At 39.2% G+C, this 26,657-nt stretch overlaps 1 protein-coding gene across 1 annotated transcript; it reads left to right on the top strand.

Annotated features, from left to right (window-relative positions):
- The first annotated feature begins 1,405 nt into the window (after positions 1–1,405).
- LOC133572562 (SPRY domain-containing SOCS box protein 4-like) lies at positions 1,406–26,420 on the top strand. The gene is made up of 3 exons (XM_061925378.2): positions 1,406–1,828; positions 21,509–22,384; positions 25,518–26,420. The coding sequence occupies exons 2-3, from the start codon at positions 21,676–21,678 to the stop codon at positions 25,643–25,645; spliced, it is 837 nt and encodes a 278-aa protein (XP_061781362.2). The 5' UTR covers positions 1,406–1,828; positions 21,509–21,675; the 3' UTR covers positions 25,646–26,420.
- Positions 26,421–26,657: the final 237 nt, after the last annotated feature.

Here is a 26,657-nt window from a genome sequence, read left to right as displayed (position 1 = left end):
AAAACTTGCTGGTAGACGGCTGCGTTGACCCTGGATCTCAGGAAACAGAGTGGACCGACACCAGCAGATGACATGGCACCCCAAACCATCACTGATGGTGGAAACTTTACACTAGACTTCAGGCAACGTGGATCCTGTGCCTCTCCTGTCTTCCTCCAGACTCTGGGACCTCGATTTCCAAAGGAAATGCAAAATTTGCAGGGTTGGGTGATGGTTTGGGGTGCCATGTCATCTGCTGGTGTCGGTCCACTCTGTTTCCTGAGATCCAGGGTCAACGCAGCCGTCTACCAGCAAGTTTTAGAGCACTTCATGCTTCCTGCTGCTGACCTGCTCTATGGAGATGGAGATTTCAAGTTCCAACAGGACTTGGCGCCTGCACACAGCGCAAAATCTACCCGTGCCTGGTTTACGGACCATGGTATTTCTGTTCTAAATTGGCCCGCCAACTCCCCTGACCTTAGCCCCATAGAAAATCTGTGGGGTATTGTGAAAAGGAAGATGCAGAATGCCAGACCCAAAAACGCAGAAGAGTTGAAGGCCACTATCAGAGCAACCTGGGCTCTCATAACACCTGAGCAGTGCCAGAAACTCATCGACTCCATGCCACGCCGCATTAACGCAGTAATTGAGGCAAAAGGAGCTCCAACCAAGTATTGAGTATTGTACATGCTCATATTTTTCATTTTCATACTTTTCAGTTGGCCAACATTTCTAAAAATCCCTTTTTTGTATTAGCCTTAAGTAATATTCTAATTTTGTGACACACGGAATTTTGGATTTTCATTTGTTGCCACTTCAAATCATCAAAATTAAATGAAATAAACATTTGAATGCATCAGTCTGTGTGCAATGAATAAATATAATGTACAAGTTACACCTTTTGAATGCAATTACTGAAATAAATCAAGTTTTTCAAAATATTCTAATTTACTGGCTTTTACCTGTATATTAAACGTATCATTTATTTTACTCAAACAACTAAATATAATAAAAGTGATTAATGTATTTTATTGTTGCTATAGCAGTCTTATAACATACTGTTCATATATTGCGAAACTGAAAAATGGGGAAGGGAAGGGATTGTCCTGTGTTTGATTCTGATTATAATCATGATCAACAAAATCACAATAATTTAAAGATCTTAAAAACATTTCATGTAAATAAGTATCAGTATTGGTGAACCTGGACTTGTAACATTGTATTTAATTTATGTTGGATCGATACCAAAATTTGCAGTATCGCCCACTCCTACTTTTTACTTGAGCCCTGCTTCAAGTAGATTATAACCGGAAGTCAAACGTGACACCTACAAAACAATAGACTGCACTATGTCCCAGCCTAGGACAAATAAAGGAACCAAATAGTATAAAACATTCAGTAAACACTGGTTGAATTACATTTTGAGAGCATTCAGGGAAGATATTAAGAAAAAATACAGTCACCATATGAGCATCCCTAACGTTGTAAAGAACCCGGACAGGAACAAAGACGTGTCAACTCCGGCTAACTTTACAGCAGTCACCTTTGTGAAGTCCCTCGCCAGCAGCCAATCAGCGGCAGGAAGAGACACATGGACGGTGATAATATTTCCACACAGCAGGCTGAGGCCATCGAGAACAAAGAAAGACGATGAGTTATCTCTAAATTGTCCGTCTATTTGGTATGTTACGAAGTGCCTTTAACGTTTATTTCCAGACTCAGTAGTTGTTTTTTTTAATTTTGGGCGTGTTGAGACTTGTTGGTTTTGTTGAGCAACGGGGAAGCTCGTCCGTGTTGTGGCGACTTCTTCCGAGCCCTGCTGCCTTCTAGAGGGAAACGTCGATTTATGGTAAGTTTAATCATTCTGTTTAACATTTACATACTCTGTCTGTGTCAAAACTTTTTTTACTATACCGCTGTGAACCAAATTATTTCCTCCAAACTTGTTTTTTTCCTCGAGTACAGGGATTGCCTCGAATTCTCGGCAGCCATTACCAAACTTCATTGCACGATCATGCCATTTTAGTAATAATTCCTTTGTTTTTTTTAACTAACCGACTCTAATACATTTTGAATTTGAGAGCGTACTATTTGCATATAGATAATTTAACAAGATGCCTATTCGCATAATTACAGAGCTTGTGTATTTGTTTTTAAGTGCACAGGAAGTGAGTACTCACAACTAGCCCCCAAAAAACTGGTAATGTCCTCTTCTCCCTTTTAGTATTAGCAACAAATTCATGTCCAAGTCATCTCTCCAAATACATGTACTTAATATTTTGCTTTCATAAGAGAGTCAATGCCTGTTTCAAAACAAGGTGGGTGCTTTGGAACCTGTTATATGTACAGTAAATATATAGTGTTTTGGATTGTGTGATTAGTCCAACATGTGTAAAGATCATTGTTTTGTATTTAAAGTGCTCCCACATTGCGATAAACGTTTTGAAAGTGCACGTTGAGCAGCCCAAAAAACTGGTAATGTCCTATTTTCCCTTTAGTATTAGCAACAAATTCATGTCCAAGTCATCTCTCCAAATAAATGTACTTAAAGGGGAACATTATCACCAGACCTATGTAAGCGTCAATATATACCGTATTTTCCGCACTATAAGGCGCACCGGATTATTAGCCGCACCTTCAATGAATTACATATTTCATAACTTTGTCCACCAATAAGCCGCCCCGGATTATAAGCCGCGCCTACGCTGCGCTAAAGGGAATGTCAAAAAAACAGTCAGATAGTTCAGTCAAACTTTAATAATATATTGAAAACCAGCGTTCTAACAACTCTGTCCCAAAATGTACGCAAATGTGCAATCACAAACATAGTAAAATTCAAAATGGTGTAGAGCAATAGCAACATAATGTTGCTCGAACGTTAATGTCACAACACACAAAATAAACATAGCGCTCACCTTCTGAAGTTATTCTTCATTCGTAAATCCTTCGAATTCTTCGTCTTCGGTGTCCGAATTGAAAAGTTGCGCAAGCGTGGGATCCAAAATGGCCGGTTCCGTCTCGTCGAAGTCATCGGAGTCAGTGTCGCTGTTGTTGTCCAGTAGTTCTGTGAATCCTGCCTTCCGGAAAGCTCGGACCACAGTTGTGACCGAAATATCTGCCCAGGCATTTACGATCCACTGGCAAATGTTGGCGTATGTCGTCCGGCGCTGTCTGCCCGTCTTAGTGAAGGTGTGTTCGCCTTCGGAGCTGTGTGAAAAAAGCCACCCGGCCTCTTCGCGTAAACTTCCCTTAACCACTCGCTCATCTTTTCTTCATCCATCCATCCCTTCGAGTTAGCTTTTATGATGACGCCGGCTGGAAAGGTCTCTTTTGGCAAGGTCTTCCTTTTGAATATCACCATGGGTGGAAGTTAGCATGGCAAGCTAGAACCACAGTGAAGGATGACTTCTCATTCCCTGTGGTGCGAATATTCGCCGTACGTGCTCCCGTTCCACAGTGCGGTTCACAGGAATATCAGTTGCTGTGAAATACGGTAGTAATCCGTGTGCGGATGGAGAGATTGCGTCTTTTTATGAACCGGATCCTTGTCGCTTAGTAGGAGCCATTTTGTGGTCTTTACAGATGTAAACAGGAAATGAAACGTACGGTGATATCCGCGCGTTTTTTCTTCTTCTTCCGGGGGCGGGTGGTTGCTTACAGTAGAAGAAGAAGCGCTTCCTGTTCTATGGGGGCGGGTGCTTTCCTTGGCGGTTGCTTGCGTAGAAGAAGAAGCGCTTCCTGTTCTACCGGGAAAAAAGATGGCGGCTGTTTACCGAAGTTGCGAGATCGAAACTTTATGAAAATGAATCGTAATAAAGCGCACCGGGTTATAAGGCGCACTGTCAGCTTTTGAGAAAATTTGTGGTTTTTAGGTGCGCCTTATAGTGCGGAAAATACGGTACCTTGATGTTGCAGAAAAAAAGACCATATATTTTTTTAACCGATTTCCGAACTCTAAATGGGTGAATTTTGGCGAATTAAACGCCTTTCTATTATTCGCTCTCAGACGTGACATCGGGAAGCAATCCGCCATTTTCTCAAACACCGAGTCAAATCAGCTCTGTTATTTTCCGTTTTTTCGACTGTTTTCCGTACCTTAGAGACATCATGCCTCGTCGGTGTGTTGTCGGAGGGTGTAACAACACGAACAGGGACGGATTCAAGTTGCACCAGTGGCCCAAAGATGCGAAAGTGGCAAGAAATTGGACGTTTGTTCCGCACACTTTACCGACGAAAGCTATGGTACGACAGAGATGGCAAGAATGTGTGGATATCCTGCGACACTCAAAGCAGATGCATTTCCAACTGGACTGGACAGATCAGCTTTTAGGAAAAGAGAGCGGATGAGGGTATGTCTACAGAATATATTAATTGATGAAAGCTGGGCTGTTGTTGATGTTGCCAAATGTATTTAATATGCTGTAAACCTAGTTCATAGTTGTCAGTTTCCCTTAATGCCAAACAAACACATACCAATCGTTGGTTAGAAGGCGATCGCTTAATTCGTCCTCGCTTTCTCCCGTGTCGCTGCCTGTCGTGTCGTTTTCGCCGGTTTCGCTTGCATACGGTTCAAACCGATATGGCTCAATAGCTTCAGTTTCTTCTTCAATTTCGTTTTCGCTACCTGCCTCCACACTACAACCATCCGTTTTAATACATGCGTAATCTGTTGAATCGCTTAAGCCGCTGAAATCCGAGTCTGAATCCGAGCTAATGTCGCTATAGCTTGCTGTTCTATGCGCCATGTTTGTTTGTATCGGCATCACTGTGTGACGTCACAGGAAAATGGACGGTTGTATATAACGATGGTTAAAATCAGGCACTTTGAAGCTTTTTTTAGGGATATTGCGTGATGGGTAACATTTTGAAAAAAAACTTCGAAAAATAAAATAAGCCACTGGGAAATGATTTTTAATGGTTTTAACCCTTCTGAAATTGTGATAATGTTCCCCTTTAATATTTGGCTTTCATAAGAGAGTCAATGCTTGTTTCAAAACAAGGTGGGTGTTCTAGGACCTTTTGTATGTACAGTAAATATTAGGGCTGTGAATCTTTGGGGGTCCCACGATTCGATTCAATATCGATTCTTGGGGTCACGATTCGATTCAAAATCGATTTTTTTTTTCAATTCAACACGATTCTCGATTCAAAAACGATTTTTTTCCCGATTCAAAACCTTTCTCTATTCATTCAATACATAGGATTTCAGCAGGATCTACCCCAGTCTGCTGACATGCAAGCAGAGTAGTAGATTTTTGTAAAAAGCTTTATAATTGTAAAGGACAATGTTTTATCAACTGATTGCAATAATGTAAATTTGTTTTAACTATTAAATGAACCAAAAATATGACTTATTTTATCTTTGTGAAAATATTGGACACAGTGTGTTGTCAAGCTTATGAGATGCGATGCAAGTGTAAGCCACTGTGACACTATTGTTCATTTATTTTTATTTTTATAAATGTCTAATGATAATGTCAGTGAGGGATTTTTAATCACTGCTATGTTGAAATTGTAACTAATATTGGGATAAGTTGATTGGTAACACTAAATTGGCCCTAGTGTGTGGATGTGAGTGTGAATGTTGTCTGTCTATCTGTGTTGGCCCTGCGATGAGGTGGCGACTTGTCCAGGGTGTACCCCGCCTTCCGCCCGATTGTAGCTGAGATAGGCTCCAGCGCCCCCCGCGACCCCAAAGGGAATAAGCGGTAGAAAATGGATGGATGGATGGATTGATACTGTTGTTGATAATCACTTTTGTTTCACTACTTTTGGATTGTTCTGTGTCGTGTTTGTGTCTCCTCTCAATTGCTCTGTTTATTGCTGTTCTGAGTGTTGCTGGGTCGGGTTTGGTTTTGGAATTGGATTGAATTGTTATGGTATTGCTGTGTATTGTTTTGTTGGATGGATTAATAAAAAAAAAAAAAAAAAAAGATACAAAAAAAAAAAAGAGAATCGATTCTGAATCGCACAACGTGAGAATCGCGATTCGAATTCGAATAGATTTTTTCCCACATCCCTAGTAAATATATAGTATTTTGGATTGTGTCATTAGTCCAACATGTGTAAAGATTATTGTTTTGGATTTAAAGTTCTCCCACATTGCAATGGACCTTTTTGAAAGTGCATGTCAAGCAACACAGGATGATATGGAGGGGGAGGTGTCTTAGGTCCCTTCTACACTAAGCCGGCTATGGTTATCCAGAGTAAATCCCACCTAACCATATCTGTGTCGAACATCAAAAATGGTTAAGGTTTAAGACCCCCTCCGTCCGTCGGCGCAACACGACCTAGTACGCATGCGCGAAAAATGCGCACGTCATAGTCACCTCCACTGTTGCTTTGTGTGCAAGTTCTTAAATGTAACTTATCTGAACAATATCCAGTGTTGTGATATTTCAATTAACTGGAATCTAGTGTGCTGTGGGGCCCGATTGTAGTGAATCACACCTGAACCATCATAAATTAAAGGGGAACATTATCACAATTTCAGAAGGGTTAAAACCATTAAAAATCAGTTCCCAGTGGCTTATTTTATTTTTCGAAGTTTTTTTCAAAATTTTACCCATCACGCAATATCCCTAAAAAAAGCTTCAAAGTGCCTGATTTTAACCATCGTTATATACACCCGTCCATTTTCCTGTGACGTCACACAGTGATGCCAATACAAACAAACATGGCGGATAGAACGGCAAGGTATAGCGACATTAGCTCGGATTCAGACTCGGATTTCAGCGGCTTAAGCGATTCAACAGATTACGCATGTATTGAAACGGATGGTTGTAGTGTGGAGGCAGGCAGCGAAAACGAAATTGAAGAAGAAACTGAAGCTATTGAGCCATATGGGTTTGAACCGTATGCAAGCGAAACCGACGAAAACGACACAACAGCCAGCGACACGGGAGAAAGCGAGGACAAATTCGGCGATCGCCTTATAACCAACGATTGGTATGTGTTTGTTTGGCATTAAAGGAAACTAACAACTATGAACTAGGTTTACAGCATATGAAATACATTTGGCAACAACATGCACTTTGAGAGTGCAGACAGCCCATTTCAGGCGCTCTAAGAACATATATTTTTCCACGATTTCAGCACTCAGTTTAACCATACCTACCGTATTTTCCGCACTATTAGCCGCACCTAAAAACCACAAATTTACTCAAAAGCTGACAGTGCGGCTTATAACCCGGTGCGCTTTATATATGGATTAATATTAAGATTCATTTTCATAAAGTTTCGGTCTCGCAACTACGGTAAACAGCCGCCATCTTTTTTCCCCGTAGAAGAGGAAGTGCTTCTTCTTCTACGCAAGCAACCGCCAAGGTAAGCACCCGCCCCCATAGAACAGGAAGCGCTTCTTCTTCTACTGTAAGCAACCACCCGCCCCCATAGAAGAAGAAGAAGCGCGCGGATATTACGTTTCATTTCCTTTGTGTGTTTACATCTGTAAAGACCACAAAATGGCTCCTACTAAGCGACAGGTTTCCGGTTCATGAAAAGACGCAATCTCTCCATCCGCACACGGACTACTATTTCACAGCAACTGCCTAAAGACTTTGAAGAAAAGCTGTCTACTTTCCGTGCATATTGTAAAAACAAGATAGCTGAAAAAAAGATCCGGCCAGAGAACTTTATCAACATGGACGAGGTTCCACTGACTTTTGATATTCCTGTGAACCGCACTGTGGATACAACGGGAGCACGTACGGTGAATATTTGCACCACAGGGAATGAGAAGTCATCCTTCACTGTGGTTCTAGCTTGCCATGCTAATGGTCAGAAACTTCCACCCATGGTGATATTCAAAAGGAAGACCTTGCCAAAAGAGACCTTTCCAGCCGGCGTCATCATAAAAGCTAACTCGAAGGGATGGATGGATGAAGAAAAGATGAGCGAGTGGTTAAGGTAAGTTTACGCGAAGAGGCCGGGTGGCTTTTTGCACGCAGCTCCGTCCATGTTGATATACGACTCCATGCGCGCCCACATCACGCTGGTTTTTAATATATTATTAAAGTTTGACTGACCTATCTGACAGTTTTTTTTACATTCCTTTAGCGCAGTTAGATGCGGCTTATAACACGGGGCGGCTTATAGGTGGACAAAGTTTTGAAATATGCCGTTCATTGAAGGCGCGGCTTATAACCCAGGGCGGCTTATGGTGCGGAAAATACGGTAAATAGACACAAAATACTGCATTACACAAGACTACCCGAATGTACTCGAATGATTGAAAAAAATAAATGTTTTAAGCTAAATTATTGGTAAACACAGTTTATGTATAATAATTTACGTAAAACCGCGAGTAATGAATAAAGTTTTCATCAATTAATATATTCTGTAGACATACCCTCATCCGCTCTCTTTTCCTGCAAGCTGATCTGTCCAGTTTTGGAGTTGATGTCAGCAGGCCAGAGAAGCTAGGGTCGATATTCTTCTCTTGATCATCTTCGGTGGCATAAGGGACGGTTGCCATCTCTGTCGTACCATAGCTTTCGTTGGTAAAGTGTGCGGAACAAACGACTGACCATTTCGTCGGCTTTCCCCACACCCTCGTATTTTGAACAAATTTCGTCCAATTTCTTGCCACTTTCGCATCTTTGGGCCACTGGTGCAACTTGAATCCGTCCATGTTCGTGTTGTTACACCCTTCGACAACACACCGACGAAAGTGAGAAAATGGCGGATTGCTTCCCGATGTGACGTCACAACGTGACGTCATCGCTCCGAGAGCGAATAATAGAAAGGCGTTTAATTCGCCAAAATTCACCCATTTAGAGTTCGGAAATCGGTTAAAAAAATATATGGTCTTTTTTCTGTAACATCAAGGTATATATTGACGCTTACATAGGTCTGGTGATAATGTTCCCCTTTAATTACATCTTTAATGGACATGTGGAAGTAAACAGTGTGATAAAGAACATTTTACATCATTCGATCTAGGGATCTAGATATCTGGTCTGGACACTCCTCACTCTTTTGTCTTCACCTTCGTTGTTCATTTGTTTTTGGTGATTTTATATACTGTGGACCTAGATGTTGAATCCGTGACATACATGGCGGTCAATAACTGATACAGTCTGCTGTGCCAGTCCAAAAGCATTCAATGTTTTCCGTAGTCTTCACTCGACGGCCAGGTAATACAAAGCACACGCTACCTTTTTTATCACATCGACGGGAGCCCGCATTCTTGTTGTCTCTCCTTCGACAAATGGATAAAGTTTTTTGGTAAGTAGAATCACAGCTGACCTGGACATTTGAAAGTTCTCTTGGTGTCTGAGAAGTGTTGTATCCGAAATAGCTGCAATCGCTTTCTCTTAAGGTATTCATATGTGATTTTCACAAGCGTCTGTACAGACGGAAGGAGAAACACGGACATGTCTGCATGACTCGCCTCCATATTTCCAGTGGTTAACTCTGAGTTACGAAACCGCTTTATTATGAAGCTGGCTGTGGCGCATTCTTTCTGACATCACTTCCTGTGTGGAGCGCGGTCTTTCTGGCATCACTTCCTCTCCGAACTCAGTTTGTAAACAATCGATGAGTCCATACAAAGCTAAGGGCCAGAGGTTGTAAAAAAATTATCCAAGGAGAAGAACCTTAAACGATGATTTAGTGTGGCCGAAACGGGGCTCAGGCTAAATAATTATTTGTTTAATGAGTTATCCGGCTTAATGTAGACAGGGTCTTAGTGTATGCTGGTGCCTTGCTTTCTGTATCTGCACTGCAACAAAATGTTCCCATTGTAGGATGAATAAAGTCTTATCTAATTCAGGAATAGTTGATTTTAGGATAGGGCTGTATCACAATATATCGGTAGTTGATGGAAAATATGGACCAGGAGAAAAATAGATTAAATGTTAACATTTTTTATTTCAAATGTAACCTTCCTCTAATTATAATCCCCCCAGATATCAAGGCAGTAAGGAAAGGAGATGTCAACACCACCATGAAAAACACCCAAACAGTCAATAGCTATGTGCACATGGACACAATTAATCGGAATGAAAGCCTAACTTGAATAAAAATGCTTCATGTAAACATGCCATTTGGAATATTCTGACTCAACCACACATGTTCGGATCAAAATGCCATTCTGATCGAGACGGGTGGTTTATGCCGATAGTCATTCAGATCGGAGCGCATGAAAACAGTTCTTACGAAATTCGGATTGAAATGATCCTTACTATGCATGTCTTTGACGTCATCTATACTTTGGTAGTGGAGCAAGGACTAAATGTATTAGTCTCAGAATGAAGTGATTGTCTTGCTGCTGTAGCGTTTTATGTAGCATTATATACTGATTGGTTTGTTGCTCCAAAACCGAGACAACCAAAAACAAAATCATGTGTTTGAGTGTCATGTGTTGATGTATCAGTAAAAGGAGTGATCCAGTTGTTGTCTTAATTAACTGTTTGCTTCACGACTTTACAGCTACTCCATGTGCTAACTGCTAGCCCCTAGGTGCATACACACAATGTTGTGGCAACCCATACATATCGCAACATAAATGGCACAGAACCGCTCCATTTCAAAAACAGAGATAAAACAAAAGTAGTGAACAAAAGAAAAAAAATTATAAATACCATGACGTCGGACAAGCAGAAATGCAGTGTAATAAAAACAAATATATTGGAAAAACAGATTAATTTTTTTTTACCATATTGCTATTGTTATTTGAATGTATTGTTATCTCTATTATTATTATTTTCCTTGTGGTTTATTTGTTACAAATTTATATCCGTTTATTAAGTTTTGGTGGTACAATAAATATATATCCATTCATACAATATATCACTAAAAATTTATTACGGGATTTTTCGGATTATAAATCGCAGTTTTTTTCATAGTTTCCGGGGGTGCGATTTATACTCCGGAGCGACTTGTGTGAAATTATTAACACATTGCCGTAAAATATCAAATAATATTATTTATCTCATTCGCGTAAGAGACGAAGCAAATGTCAGCAATCGTCACGCACACATCAGCAATCATCACACACACGTCAACCAATAAGAATTCGGCCGGGATGGGTCATGGCAGAAGTGCATTGTGGGTCATGGGATGCTAACTGCTGCTATGTCCGTAGCTATTAGAATGGACCATTTCAACATTGACGGTAACTTATAAAAACTGAGAAGGGCTGAACAAAAATGGCACCGATGAGGAAATCATATACTGCAGATTACAAGCTGGACGTAGTGAAATATGCAGCAGAAAGCGGCGATCAAACAGCAGAAAGAAAGGAAGCGGCGCATACCAGGAGCGACAACGAGGAAGAAGATTTCATCGGATTTAGCGATATACGTATAGCATGTTCTATATGTTACAGTTATTTGAATGACTCTTACCATAATATGTTACGTTAACATACCAGGCACGTTCTCAGTTGGTTATTTATGCGTCATATAACGTACACTTATTCAGCCTGTTGTTCACTATTCTTTATTTATTTTAAATTGCCTTTCAAATGTCTATTCTTGGTGTTGGATTTTATCAAATAAATTTCCCCCAAAAATGCGACTTATACTTGAGTGCGATGTATATGTTTTTTTCTTTCTTTATTATGCATTTTCGGCCGGTGCGACGTATACGGTATGTTAAAAATAGAAAAGAAAAAATATATTTTGAAGGTGTGGCGGCAGTAATCTTGCCGTAGCGTTGCGCCACAATCTTTTACATGTAGGAGAAACCCTGACTGTTTTATATACTTTTTGCGCCTGCACTTTGTGCTACAAACTGCTGTACCAGTGCTTTGTGTTAAAAAAACAAAACAAAAAACTTACAAACTTGATCAGTAGATCTCTCAAATAAAACATGGTCGTCCAGTATTTTTTTTTTTCTACATTGCAAATTCAATTGTTGGATGACTGTCCTCATGGAATTTCCTGAATTACATACTGTTCATAGGCCCAGTTGTGTTATATAACGTTTTTATATATTGGATTCTAATTTGTTGTTCAGCTGCATCGTACCCTGAAATGCAAGACCCAAAATAAACACATTGCCCCGCCTGGGATAATGAAGACATTTTAAAAAGTAAACTTTACCATTTTTAGATTATGCTACATACGCTGTTAACATCATTGCTATTTGCTAATGTGCATCATTTTTAATATCAATACAGACACGTATAGAACAGGTCTCGAAACTACTGTAAATTCCGGAATATAAGCCGCTGCTTTTTTCTTACACTTTGTACCCTGCGGTTTATAAAACGGTGCGCTAATTTTCGGATTTTTCTTAGGCTGGCTGTCATAATGCAAATAGTTAAAAAAAAAACAAGCAAACACACACAAAAGGTTTTTATTGATTGTGCTATGGTGGCATCTTTTGAACTAGTTCGCTCACTGCAATTGCTGCAGTGTACTTCTATTTAGTAGAATTGTCCTTCCATCTTCTAGCCGTCCATACGTACTCGTAAGAATTCTTCATTCATCACTCCAAGCAACGTTTGCAAGTTTTACAATATAACTAAAACTGTTTACAATTACTGTTTAGCTGATTGGAGATCTAGCTTCCGCGGCTAGTGGGTCCATGACTATGACTTCTGTTTTGTTTAATCTTCTGTTTTGTTTAATAATCCGTTTTACTGCCGTCTCACAGACACCTTTCGTAAACAATAAAATAACTAATCTCGCAACGTATTTAGACGCGGCTTATAGTCTGATGAGGCTAATATATAGAAAACATTTTTTTTTCCTAATGTTTAGTGAATGTGTATGTAATATTTACTGGTGCGCTCTATAGTCCGGAAAATATGGTAATTGATATATGGCCTAAATGTATTTATATTGTTGACAAGATTACATGTCATTTTCGGCCCTACATTAGCACATGTACAGTGTATACAGTTGTCCTTTGCTCTCTGCACAGTATTGTGCATGGCAAAGTTTAAACACTAAGCCATTGGGTCTCTCTAGTGTGCCAAGTGCTGATAAATGGGAGAATTGCATTCGGAATGGCACCCGGTGGGAAAAACTAAGGCAAATCATGTGAGTGACTCGCTTTGGCAACCCCAGATTAGAGAATCTATAAAGCAACCACCACATGACACTGATCCCTGACTCACTAGTAGATTTGAAGAAATATGGTACACGCTTGTGCTGTTTTGTTGCTGTCACTTTATACTTCTTTGACAATTCTGTTTACTTTCTTGTTAATGCTTAAGCAGGCTTCTAAAGTCTCAAGGATGGAACTAATTATGAACTTTGTCTTCTATCCCTGCTGAGAATAGAACACCATCAGATGATTCTGTTTTTCTATCACTAATGGATTATGTGTTTGGAAACATTTATGGTCACAAGCCCCCGCCATGCCACATTGTGCTTGTTTACACTTGCAATAGTGAAATAAGCTTCACTGGGCTATGTCTTAATAAAGGAGTGTCCCTACTTCGTTTTGGATTACAGTATATGTTCTGTTGCCTACCAATTTGCTACAAGAACATACAGGTATGCGTATAGCGAACTATCCCTTCTCCTGTTAATATTTAATGAATGATCTTAAAAATGTATGACTTGAGATTCCACAGCCTCATTATTATTCTAAACGGCTGAGGACTCCTTGTTCTTGCTTGTTCCATCTTCCTCTCTTTTTACTTTGGGCCATTCGTATTTTTAATTACTTCTTAAACAAAAAAGTATGTTTTTCCCAAGCATGTTTATTGAAATGCAAATCCCTTTTTAGTCGTCATTTTGATGATGTAAAACGGATCTCCAAGAACCTAATTTCTTGAACTGGATTAGAATCCTGTGACACCACACTTTCTTTTCTTAAAGGGGAACTGCACTTTTTTTGGAAGTTTGCTTATTATTCACAGTCCCTATGTAAGAGAAGAACACATATGTTTGTCTTTTTTTTTTTGCATTCTAATTCGTAATATACGGCAAGTAGTCGGTGGCTAAAAAGCAGCTAATGGTGGTTCTCTTTTGTGCCCAAAAAACACCAACAATACTCCATTTACATCTCATGACATGATTATTAACCAAATATTAGCGATATTGTTATCATAAGCGCTAACACCGAGGAACTACTTTTGACCATAAACTGAGAAGTTGGTCAACTTTGACATTCAATATAGACCTGGAGATGGTGACAAATATTGTATTTATTTATTTATTTATTATTCACCTGCATGAAGATTCATTAATTCTTTATCCAAATGAGAGGATTTGAATGTCCCATCATTCGGGATTCCCCTGAGAGCAGACATTGTACAGTAAGTGATTGTTTTATTATGTTCGTAGTTTGTATGTATTGTTCAGCACTTAGCAATACTGCTATTTTCTAGGTCTGCTTATTACTCAGCTTCTAAAAATTGTAGCTCACCCTCTGTATAGTCGGGCTGAAAAATGTGAGGTTCTGGATCATCATTTGTCCCAAAGTAGTCTTTGTCTTTCACGGTCTACCATGAGTAGTAGTAGTAGTGTGGTTGTTGTTGGATATGGCAAATGTGATGTCTGTTAAAAATAATGATGCCGATATTTAATATTTACCAAAATCCGTAAATATTACATGTTATTATAAATGTGCCTGTTACTACATTACGTGATCAGATCTACTTACAAATATCTTCGTTTTTGAAACCTAATGGAACACAGAATCGATCAGATGGCTACTAAATATTTTAAGGTCCTGACCAAAAAGCAGCTGGTGTTCACTGCAACTGAGGTATATGGCTTTGGATCAAGTACTTAATGTGCAAAACGTCATTACGTTTAGTACGAGGAATGTAATGATATCAAATCTCACGGTACGATATCACGGTATTAAGGCGGTACGTTATTATTGTGATATATGTTAAAAAAAAAAAAAGCTTAAAAATATTATAGTGTGTTAAATGGAATGGCAGGAATGTTTAAGATAAACACACTGTAATTAAAGACACACATACATTGCTAAAATGTTGTAATCGTATTCATTACTACATATATGTATTTTTAAGTGCAAAGAATTGTGCAGGGACATCTACTGTTTAAAGCAAATATAAAAAAAAAAAAATGAATGCAGCTGAAATAGGTTCCACCACCCCCCGCGACCCCGAAAGGGACAAGTGGTGGAAAATGAATGGATGGAGGGTCTGCAGTTGCGTGTCCTTAAAGTCACAATGTAAACATCCAGTGTAAAACAATAATGTTCACTTAAGTGTCTTTCAACATTTACTTTCTAAAAAAAAAAAAAGCAGTGTCCTCCACAGTGGAAATGTTTATATCAGTCTGAAAAAATGCTGTTTCTCCAAAATATTAACTAATATTTTCATTTTTAATGATGTAAATACCCCGCAAACTGATGGTTGGCTTCGGTGGCTTCAAATATATTTTCTGGATGACAGTTTATGAGGGGGTGACTTGTCCAGGGTGTACGCTGCCTTTCGCCCGAGTGCAGCTCGATAGCAAGGCTCCAGCCCCCTGCAACATCGAGAGAAACAAACGGTGGTAAAATAGGTGGATGGATTGAGGATTTATCAAGTAGTTTTTCAGTTTTTTCACATTTACTGCGATGAACATTTTTTTGGGTGATTTATTTCCGCACTGTTCAACGTGACCGGCTGACTCTGTCGCCTTGGAATTGTTAGAAACGAAAATATTGCTTTGCAGAACGCACTTTCTTACCTCTGCCAAAGAGGTTATGTTTGTCTGTTTGTTAGTAACATAACTCAAATAGTTATGGAAAGATTTTGATGTAATTTTTTAGGAAATGTCCCCAACAAAATTCCTCTTAACGACTACGAACACACTTTAACTCCTGCTTTTGGGAGATGTAGTTTATTGTTATTAATATCTCAATATTTTTAGGCCATGTCACGATACACAATATATATCTCGATATTTTGCCTTAGCCTTGAATTAACACTTGATGCATATAATCACAGCAGTATGATGATTCTATGTGTCTACATTAAAACATTCTTGTTTATACTGCATTAATATATGCTAATTTTAAACTTTCATGCAGAGAGTGAAATCACAACTAAGTCAATTTACAAAAATGTTATTTATTAAACAGTTATTAAGCAGTGGCACAAACATTCATGTAATTTCCAAAACAAAGTGCAAGATTGTCAGAGACATTTTAAAACAAGCTATGAGTGCACTTTTGTGCATGATGTCACTAAGATGACATATCAAAACAACACTAAATTAAAGTGCACTTTTTGTACAGAACGCCACTACAATAGTTAAAAACAAATAAAGTGCATGATGTCACACAAATTAGTTCAATAACTGTCAAATAAAAATTAGCGGCATAATAGGAAATCAAATAGTGTATGTTCTTCCCTATGTGGTAGGTTACTACGGACGTTATCTCCTTCTGTTGTTGACTATTTTTTTCATACGGTGTTGATGTTTAAATGGTTGCTTCGGCATTTTGTGAGTGTGGTACCGAACGGAAATGTTGACGTGGAGTTTCAAGCACTCTTCATTCTCTAGCGGGTGACTTTTCAAATGATGCTACATTAGTATAGCTGCTACTTTTTGTAGCAACACTTTTGCCGCATACTTGACATATTACGGTTGTCTGTTCAACATCTGTCAGCTTGAAGCCAAACCACCACCAGATGATGGACCCCCTGCTGTTTTTCTTGGAATTATTTCTTCCTTCATTTGTTACCAGATTCGCACCTTCTCTCTCTCGTATTACCACTCGCACCGCTCCGCTAGCTCACAGCTAACTTTACCCATGTTGCTACCTCTCTGCTCCGTGAGGGCGTATGACGTTGCATGCGCGACAATATGTGACGTATGTAAGAAGGTGCGCTTGTTTTACGTCTCTGTGAGAAGGAGAGACAAGAAAGAGTGAGAAACGCCTGTAGCGTAATGCCCGCAGCTAAAAGCAACTGCGTGAGAACGTATACTCGAATATCACGATATTGTCATTTTCTATATCGCACAGAGACAAACCCGCGATATATCGAGTATATTCGATATATCGCCCAGCCTTAGTCTGAGCTCAGGTGAAGTTTATGACAGGCTTGAGCTCTTGATCAATCCTGCCTCATTGGAGCGCTTTCTTTAAATTGTATTTCATCGGTTATCAGAGCTATTTTCTAATGTTTTTAGATTCATTTTGTGATGTAATTCCTAATATCGGCCCAACAATTATCAGTCAGTCAGTATTTTGTTTCTCTGCCTTTTTACCCAAGTCACCCTCAAAATATACAGTTTTATATAAACCTGTTCTGTATCAGTGTTATTCTAAATTTACCATGTTGTGATCTGGTGCTCTATAGAAAATACAACAGAAATAGAATAAAGCATTTTGACCTTTTTGGCGGTTGAAGTTGCCTTTGACAGGGCGGCCTTTTAATAATTGTAGGGGTACCACTGTACAGCGCAAGAACGTGCTTTGTTCATACAGTTACTACAAGTGTTTCCTCTGCGAGTGTGGTTCGATTGGTCAAATGTCAACGTTATTATCTGGCACTGGTCAATGGCAGAGCCAGAACATTTTCATTGTAGTGGCCAAACCACTTGGCCATTTCTGTTCATTTATAAACCTCATTGACAAAAAACATTCCCATCTACAATTTCTGACTGGACTATACAATGAATAGTTTATAATTTAATAATTTTAATTTACAGTTGCAGTCAAAGCATTTCTGGAGTGTGTGCTTGTACACTGCTTGGCTCTGAAAGTGAACTCCTTACTAAACCCTCCTCTCCACCCTCACTTGCCTTTGCCTGAGTGCCTGTCTCCTTCCAGCAGCTGTTTTCTTGTGTTAGCTGGGAAGGCTTGCTGTTTTCCCCCATTCTTGCGTCACTATCTGGAACCTACTGACTCAACAGACACACAAGCACTCTTCGCTGTCTCTGCCCTATCCCACAATAGTCTTGCTGTTGACTGTGTGCTGACCTCATTTTGGACTGCAGACTGAGGACTAAGTATTCCCACTCTTACTTGGCAGCTCAGATTGTGTATTCACATTTCTGTGTAAGAGACGCCTGACTGGTAAAATGCTTTCATGGTAAGCTCTTTTCCCTTCTCACAGGATACCTCTTCTTGACTTCTGCAGCTTGTGACATTTTCTTGGGTTCCCCATTTCTCTGTTGCAAGAATATTACTGATCGTATGGGCTGCAGTGTTCCCATGGTCTTTATACAAACATTGAAACTACAAATAATTGTAATGTGTGCAATTTCCTCCTGTTTTGCTGAACTTAAAGGTAAACTGGCAAATAGACCGTTATAAGTATCTCTTGGTTTTAAACTACACAAAATAGCCTAAATTAGGCTTAAAATCATATATCCACTGCTTACACAGAAAGCAATACAAACAACCAAAAATCGAAACAGTTTGCCAAATAGTCAAAGTTTTTGAGTCTATTTTTGTTCAATTTAGTAATTTGTTGATTTTTGTTATTGAAAGCGTATTTTAGTATTATTCTAAAATTAACCTATATGCTTAACAGTAACTCATTACTATTGTATAATATTGGGCTTGTCTGAGGTACAATATATCACTGTTCTGTTCTCAGTCTAGAAGAACTACACAGATTCCAGCGGCTTGAGGAACACAGCAGGGGCAAAGCCTACACTCTATAAAAGCTACATAGAAGGGGGAGACAAAAGGGATGACAAATCTTGAACTTCATAAAAAGTATTTGTTTTAAGAACGATTTAATTTTTAAAAATTGTTTGAATTTTTAGAGAAATAAGATCAGCTATTTGTGATAGTGTTTGTTTGCTCGGACTTGATTGGATGATCTGCGTGGTCTCGTAGTATTTTGATATTGTATGTATTACAATATGGTATAGAATTTATTCTTCAAAATCTATAGTCGGAAATTCGTCTTTTTTATCTCTGTAAAATAGTTTTTTCCGACCTACAATGTATGTTAAAATCTTGATCCGTCTCTTTGCCATACCAGCCAACAACTATAGTTTTCCCGTAATGAGTACGTTTTTTGATCATCCATTCCGATTTACGGCTGCATTGGTAAAAACTAGGGATGTCCGATAATATCGGGCTGCCGATATTATCGGCCGATAAATGCTTTAAAATGTAATATCGGAAATCATCGGTATCGATTTCGTTATCGGTATCGGTTTTTAAAAGTAAAATGTATGACGTCTTTAAACGCCGCTGTGTACACGGACGTAGGGAGAGGTACAGAGAGACAATAAACCTTTAAGGCACTTCCTTTGCGTGCATGCCATCCCAGTCACATAATATCTACCGGCTTTACTCATTACGAATTGATGCAAGACATACTTGTTCAACAGCCATACAGGTCACACTGGGGGTGGCCGTATAAACAACTTTAACACTGTTACAAATATGCGCCACACTGTGAACCCACACCAAACAAGAATGACAAACACATTTCGGGAGAACATCCGCACCGTAACACAACATAAACACAACCGAACAAATACCCAGAATCCCTTGTAGTACTAACTCTTCCGGGACACTACAATATAAACCCCCCCGCTAACACCTACCCCCCCACCTCAACCCTGCCCACCTCAACCTCTCATAGTCTCTCTCAGGGAGAGCATGTCCCAAATTCCAAGCTGCTGTTTGGATAGATAGATAGATAGATTATTGATTCCTTCAGGAGAGTTCCCTCAGGAAAATAAAAATTCCAGCAGCAATGTACAGAATTGAGATCAAATTTAAAAAGTAAAAAGTAAACAATGGGAATATAAATGGAAACAGAATAGAAAAATATTACAATAAGAATAAAAGTAAAAAGCAACAATGAGATCAAAAATATAACAGTAAAATAAGAATATAACAAGAGAAACTAGGCAGTAGTGATCATGTTATGAAAAAGTATTGCACTGTTATGGTTTTGAGGCATGTTAAAAAAAAAGAATGCACTTACTGACTTCAATAATAGATATGGCAGTGCCATGTTGGCATTTTTTTCCATAACTTGAGTTGATTTATTTTGGAAAACCTTGTTACATTGTTTAATGCATCCAGCGGGGGCATCAGAACAAAATTAGGCATAATAATGTGTTAGTTCCACGACTGTATATATCGGTATCAGTTGATATCGGTATCGGTAATTAAGAGTTGGACAATATCGGATATCGGTAAAAAAGCCATTATCGGACATCTGTAGTAAAAACTGCGGTTTTCCAATTAAAAATGATTAACTTAAAAGTCGAAGCTATGTAGCGAGGCAACTCCACGGGCAGGGGACAAAATATATGGGAAAATTCAATGATGAATGGTTGGTGTACGTATAAGAAAATTCATGATTGGTTGGTTGGTTTACTATGATGAGTCACGATTGGTTAAGATTAGGGCAAAGCATTATGGACAGGCCAATCAGAGGCAAGATAGGGCGGGTCATCGAACCAGGAAGGGAAATCACAACAGACGCGCACATCCCAAATGACGACGAGCGAGTCGGAGAAGAGAAGAGAGAATATTCAAGCGGGCGATTTATATATTTAAAAAAATTAGTGGAAGATGGCAGAGGGATTCTCTTACTTAGATGTTTCTTTTAGTGATGTTTACGACGTCCAGGAAACCCACAATGCGACGACTTGGCCACATTTGGACAAACGTATGCGTCTGGATAAAACATACATTTGAGTTGTTTACCATGTAAGCCCAAATCAAAACTTTCGGCATGGAAGACATGGAATACACATTTAAGAACACGCATGATTGTGGCAGACGTGATGACTTTTGCTACAGTATAGCCTGTCTAAATGCTAAATTTAATTTTCATTGGTGTTTTAGAACAAGATAGTAGCTGACATTTTGTTCATTATTTCTAATGTTTATATTTTGACATTGAATAGTTGAATAATTTTGGAACATAAACAACATGACTGCAAGATATGTTATTTCATGCTATAAATCACAAATGGCTATTCAGATAAAGGAAGTTAGCTAATAAAATAAACATTGTACTCTATGATGTGAAGTGAACACTAGTAATGTTGTAAATACTGTATAGAATAGGCTAACCCACGTGGTTCCTGTGGATGTGAACACAAGTTGTAATTACTCTAGTGACTAAATAACATAGTGACTGAAACAGACATAGTGAATCATTTGGATGAGTGGGGTATGTATTTATGTAAACTTCGTTGATCATTTTTCATTTCTTTAAACACTAAAACATCTTTAAATGGTGCGTTTTTTTTGCTAATTGTTGCCTGTTCAATTGCTGAAAAACCAGGAGCTTTGGGGGGGCCTTCTCCCCCACCCTGGACCTGGCCTAACCTGCGGCCCCCAGACCCCCAGCTTATTTTCAGTCTTTTTCATTGGTTCAAATCACACACCTGTCAAAATAGAATTATGCTTATTGACATGTACGTTGTGTGGATGGCTAAATGATGTAGGATGAATGAACAGAAACAATATGTTTCAACTTCATCGGATAAATATTTGACTGCAAAACAACATAAATGTTCTGTGTTCTGAAATACCTAAATTATCGCAAATGTCTGAATGTGTACACATTAGGAGACTTGGGTTGGAATTGCAATGAGATTGTATTTATTTGATTAAAGTGATACGCTCTTTGAATATAATATTGCTATTCTTATTTCTGTTTCAGGAGTCACATCGTCCTTGGTAGAAGAGGGTTTAGTTGAACTGCATCTTTGCACACAGGCGCCTCATTTGCGCCCATGAGTTAACACCAGGATTTCCCACTAACTCATTAGGATCTTTAGTCCATCCCTTTCCCTGGCCTCTCTCCCATTCCCTTAAAACCACCTCACTATGGGCCAAAAGATCTCTGTGAGCATCAAGTCAGTGGATGAACATGGAGAGCCCTCATACCAACCAGTGCAACGTGAACTACGAGGTCCAGATTTCTGCCGGCCACCCAGATTGGATTTACTGCTGGACATGCCTCTTGCCAGTCCTGAGACACAACTCTGCCATTCCTGGAACCCTGATGATAGGTCCCTCAACGTTTTTGTTAAAGAGGATGACAAGCTGACGTTCCACCGACACCCGGTGGCACAGAGCACAGACTGTATCCGAGGCAAATTGGGCTACACCAGAGGCCTCCACGTTTGGAGAATTCATTGGCCAGCCAGACAGAGAGGCACTCACGCTGTGGTTGGGGTGGCCACGACTGAAGCACCTTTACACTCAGTGGGATACACTGCTTTAGTGGGCTCCGATTCAGAATCCTGGGGCTGGGACCTAGGTCGAAACCGACTGTACCATGATGGAAAGACTCAACCAGCATCTTCGACAGCACCCACATACCCCTGTTTCTTGGAGTCAGATGAGTCATTTGTTCTCCCAGACTCCCTGGCAGTAATACTTGATATGGATGAGGGCACATTGAGCTACATGGTTGATGGACAATATCTGGGAGTAGCATTCAGGGGTTTAAAAGGCAAGAGATTGTATCCCATCGTCAGTGCTGTTTGGGGACACTGCGAAGTGACTATTCGCTACATCAACGGACTAGATCGTAAGTCACATAACACTGACACACACATCTACAATCTACATACATTCAAGTATCTACAATAAAATGTCATACTGTTTTGTAGGGTTGCACAATATTTTTTCCAAGCCAATACCAATAACTTCCTGCTTTTCCGGACCGAAAAACCAAAATGTATTTATAGCGATTATTTTTTTTTAATTGAGATTTAACAGGAGTTTGGACTTTGGAGTTTCTTTAGCAAAGCATGTGTCTTTGTAGGTTTTCAAAACAATGTTGTCGTGATTCTAGCATTTCAGGTGGCTTATAAAGATTGATGTGTTGAAGTTGGATGTGTTTTTCCAGCTCAAATGTCTTTGGAATATTTGGTGCAAATAGCGCGTTGAATGTCTGTCTGAAACCGGGAATAAATCCCACACAATCAATACCAAGATTGTTTACAATAATCTCAGGCAGGAGGAGGAGCATTCGATTTGTCCACAGTAACCCAGCTACAGTACAGGTAATCTTGCCTCAATTGAGAGTTTTTTTATTGGCTATCCGAGCTATTTTTTTATGTTATCAGATTGATCAATATGACCTCATATTTCCTCAAATCATAACCTTACATTTGTTGTGCACTACTAAATGATAATATTAACAGTGAAAATGAATAATCCAATTTGGATTATGAACATAAGTTTTTGAACAAAGGTACATTTCCAAACTAAGTCAAATTAATACATGCACACCAACATCCAGGTAACTTACTTATCTATTAAATACTGATAAAAAGAGCTGGGTGAGACTGACTATTCCTCTAATTGTTTTGAGTGTACACTATATTTAAAGGGGAACATTATCACAATTTCAGAAGGGTTAAAACCATTAAAAATCAGTTCCCAGTGGCTTATTTTATTTTTCCAAGTTTTTTTCAAAATTTTACCCATCACGCAATATCCCTAAAAAAAGCTTCAAAGTGCCTGATTTTAACCATCGTTATATACACCCGTCTATTTTCCTGTGACGTCACATAGTGATGCCAACACAAACAAACATGGCACATAGAACAGCAAGCTATGGCGACATTAGCTCGGATTCAGACTCGGATTTCAGCGGCTTAAGCAATTCAACAGATTACGCATGTATTGAAACGGATGGTTGTAGTGTGGAGGCAGGTAGCGAAAACGAAATTGAAGAAGAAACTGAAGCTTTTGAGCCATATCGGTTTGAACCGTATGCAAGCGAAACCAACGAAAATGACATGACAGCCAGCGACACGGGAGAAAGGCGATCGCCTTCTAACCCACGATTGGTATGTGTTTGTTTGGCATTAAAGGAAACTAACAACTATGAACTAGGTTTACAGCATATGAAATACATTTGGCAACAACATGCACTTTGAGAGTGCAGACAGCCCAATTTTCATCAATTAATATCTTCTGTAGACATACCCTCATCCGCTCTCTTTTCCTGAAAGCTGATCTGTCCAGTTTTGGAGTTGATGTCAGCAAGCCAGGGAAGCTAGGGTCGATATTCTTCTCTTGATCATCTTCGGTGGCATAAGGGACGGTGTGAGCCAAGACATCCAGGGGGTTTAGCTCGCTTGTCTGCGGGAACAAACTGCCGCCATTGCTTGCCGTGCTACCGAGGTCCTTTGTCCCTGAATTGCTCACACACTCCGGCAGATTCAATGGGGGTCTGGCGGCAGATTTCTTTGACTTTATCGTTGGAAATGCATCTGCTTTGAGTGTCGCAGGATATCCACACATTCTTGCCATCTCTGTCGTAGCATAGCTTTCGTCGGTAAAGTGTGCGGAACAAACGTCCAATTTCTTGCCACTTTCGCATCTTTGGGCCACTGGTGCAACTTGAATCCGTCCCTGTTCGTGTTGTTACACCCTCCGACAACACACCGACGAGGCATGATGTCTCCAAGGTACGGAAAACAGTCGAAAAAACTGAAAATAACAGAGCTGATTTGACTCGGTGTTTGTAATGTGTTTGAGAAAATGGCGGATTGCTTCCCGATGTGACGTCACAACGTGACGTCATCGCTCCGAGAGCGAATAATAGAAGGCGTTTAATCCGCCAAAATTCACCCATTTAGAGTTCGGAAATCGGTTAAAAAAATATATGGTCTTTTTTCTGCAACATCAAGGTATATATTGACGCTTACATAGGTCTGGTGATAATGTTCCCCTTTAATATGACAATTCGAATTGGCAGGCATGTTTTCGCTCGTCTACTCCAGGGCAGCTGTGGCTACGGGTTTAGTTTACCACCATTGGTGTGTAAATGTTGACTGAATGAATGGTAGTACTTACTGTGTCTAGAAATTTGCTATATCAATCTAATCCGTTAATCATATTTTTTTATCATATACTTAAAGTGGTTAAGTAACACAAAAGGTAGGGAACCCAACTTTTCAGTAGAACTTCTCTGGTTACCGTGTTATGATTGATTCTAGGGATGTAACGATATGAGGAATTCATATTACGGTTATTGTGACCAACTTTATTACATTATTAGCTTTGTATTTTTAAATATGCTCTAAAAGTACTTATACACACACTGAAATCTTAAGATTGTTTTAAATAACTAAAACGAATAAACATATTTTGCATGTTTTGTGTTTTATAACTGTTTTGGCGTTGTGGCTTCTCTCTTCAGTGGTCCTTGAATACACCGTAAAACCACCTCCGTGTCTTATTCCTCCGCCTATAGATACATCACTCTGTTCTAAGAGAGCACAGCTTGAAGGTTCAATGTACACAATGTACCAGCTTAGTTACTCAGAAATGTGTTTTATGTAAGTTTAGATTGGAATATGTAATTTCTTAATGAGCATAACCATTAGTGTCTCTTGTTTTCATGTTAGCTATCAAGCTGGCACCAGTCAGTTTGTGAGTTTATCAAAGTGCAGTTAATCAATCAGTTTTTGCCGTCATATAAAACGATAATACTAACCGTTGAAGGTTTTACCGGGGTCATCATTTATACCGTTTATCGTTTCATCCTTAACTGATACATTACATTTTTTATGTCGAAACCTTTTATAGACTTGGTAAAACGTGCTGACTTTACACTGTTCGGAGAATCAGTCAGTCAGTTCAAACCTCACACACTTACAGTTGGTTCTGCCTGATTGGACCCTTACATCTTTGTCCTTTTACAGCGGAGCCCCTCCCCCTCATGGACCTATGCAGACGAGCGGCTCGCCTGGCTCTAGGTAGGGAGCGAATCCATCACATCGACACGCTGCCACTGCCTGAAACTCTCAAGAACTACCTCCAGTACCAGTGACTATGACACACACACACACACACAGGCAGATGTTTTTTGTCACCACCACACTTCAAACTCCGCTCAAAATTAAACCTTAGACATCTGCTGAGGATGCGGACAAGAATGTATAGAGGTTGAAGATGACACTAGTTTATGAATGCAAAAATAGACTGTCCATAATGTCTTGAACACTGTGGCTTGAGGCTACTGTTTAGTCTGACATAGTATATTGTGGAAGCATGTTATTTGTCATGCATGATGTACATGAAAAACATCCATATGAGAAACGGATTGAAGAAACAAAAAAAGAAAGACAATCTATGAACACTCTCAAAACCCACGCATACAGTACATAACATGCATTCAATGAATGGTTGTTTGGTTTTCTACAAATGAAGTCACCTTTTGTTTCCCTTACTTGAACCCACTTTTTAATGTTTCTCATTTTTATACGAACTGCATATGACTTGATGAACCTAAAGGTGACACTTTGACTGTTATTGTGCCTGCTTTAAGAAGACTTTAAGAAACACAAAAAAAAAAGCACCTGACACTTCTGTTCTTTGTAAAGAGTTTTTTCCCCCCTTTGGAGTTTTAAACGCTGCTTTTCTATCGTTACCTGGTCTTAATATTGTGGGTTTTTATTCACAAATTCTTTTTTTTTTTTTTATAATTATTGAGACTTTTTCAATGTTTTCCTTTTAATTTTTTTTTTACATATTGGTCTCGCAGGTATCGATAGCATGTCATGCCATTAGGATTTTTCAAATGTCAATAAAAATAAACTTGGCTAAACTCACACCTCTGTACTTTGTGTGCTCGTTAAATATCAACAAACCATTTCACACGCCCGTACGAGCCAAGTACTGTACAGCCGGTCCAAGAATGTGACCGTTTTTGTTTGAAAAGTATCTAAAATATTAGTTGTTTAGTTCCATCACCAACTTCCTAATTCAGTTTTGTTGACATCATTGTAGTATCTCTTTTAATGTAATTTCACAAAATAATCAATGTTCGTGTGTATGAAAAC

This window comes from Nerophis lumbriciformis, linkage group LG30 (genome assembly GCF_033978685.3).
Source record: "Nerophis lumbriciformis linkage group LG30, RoL_Nlum_v2.1, whole genome shotgun sequence".
NCBI lineage: Eukaryota > Metazoa > Chordata > Actinopteri > Syngnathiformes > Syngnathidae > Nerophis > Nerophis lumbriciformis.
Note: the sequence above shows the minus strand (reverse complement) of the source record. Positions and strands in the feature narration are given on the sequence as shown.

What these genes read in the sequence shown, in the direction of transcription:
- LOC133572562 (XM_061925378.2), top strand. Translation starts at nt 21,676, where the DNA reads ATGGGCCAAAAGATCTCTGTGAGCATCAAGTCAGTGGATGAACATGGA. An exon ending in CTACATCAACGGACTAGATC is followed by an intron (nt 22,385 to 25,517) that starts GTAAGTCACATA and finishes GTCCTTTTACAG; the next exon opens with CGGAGCCCCTCCCCCTCATG.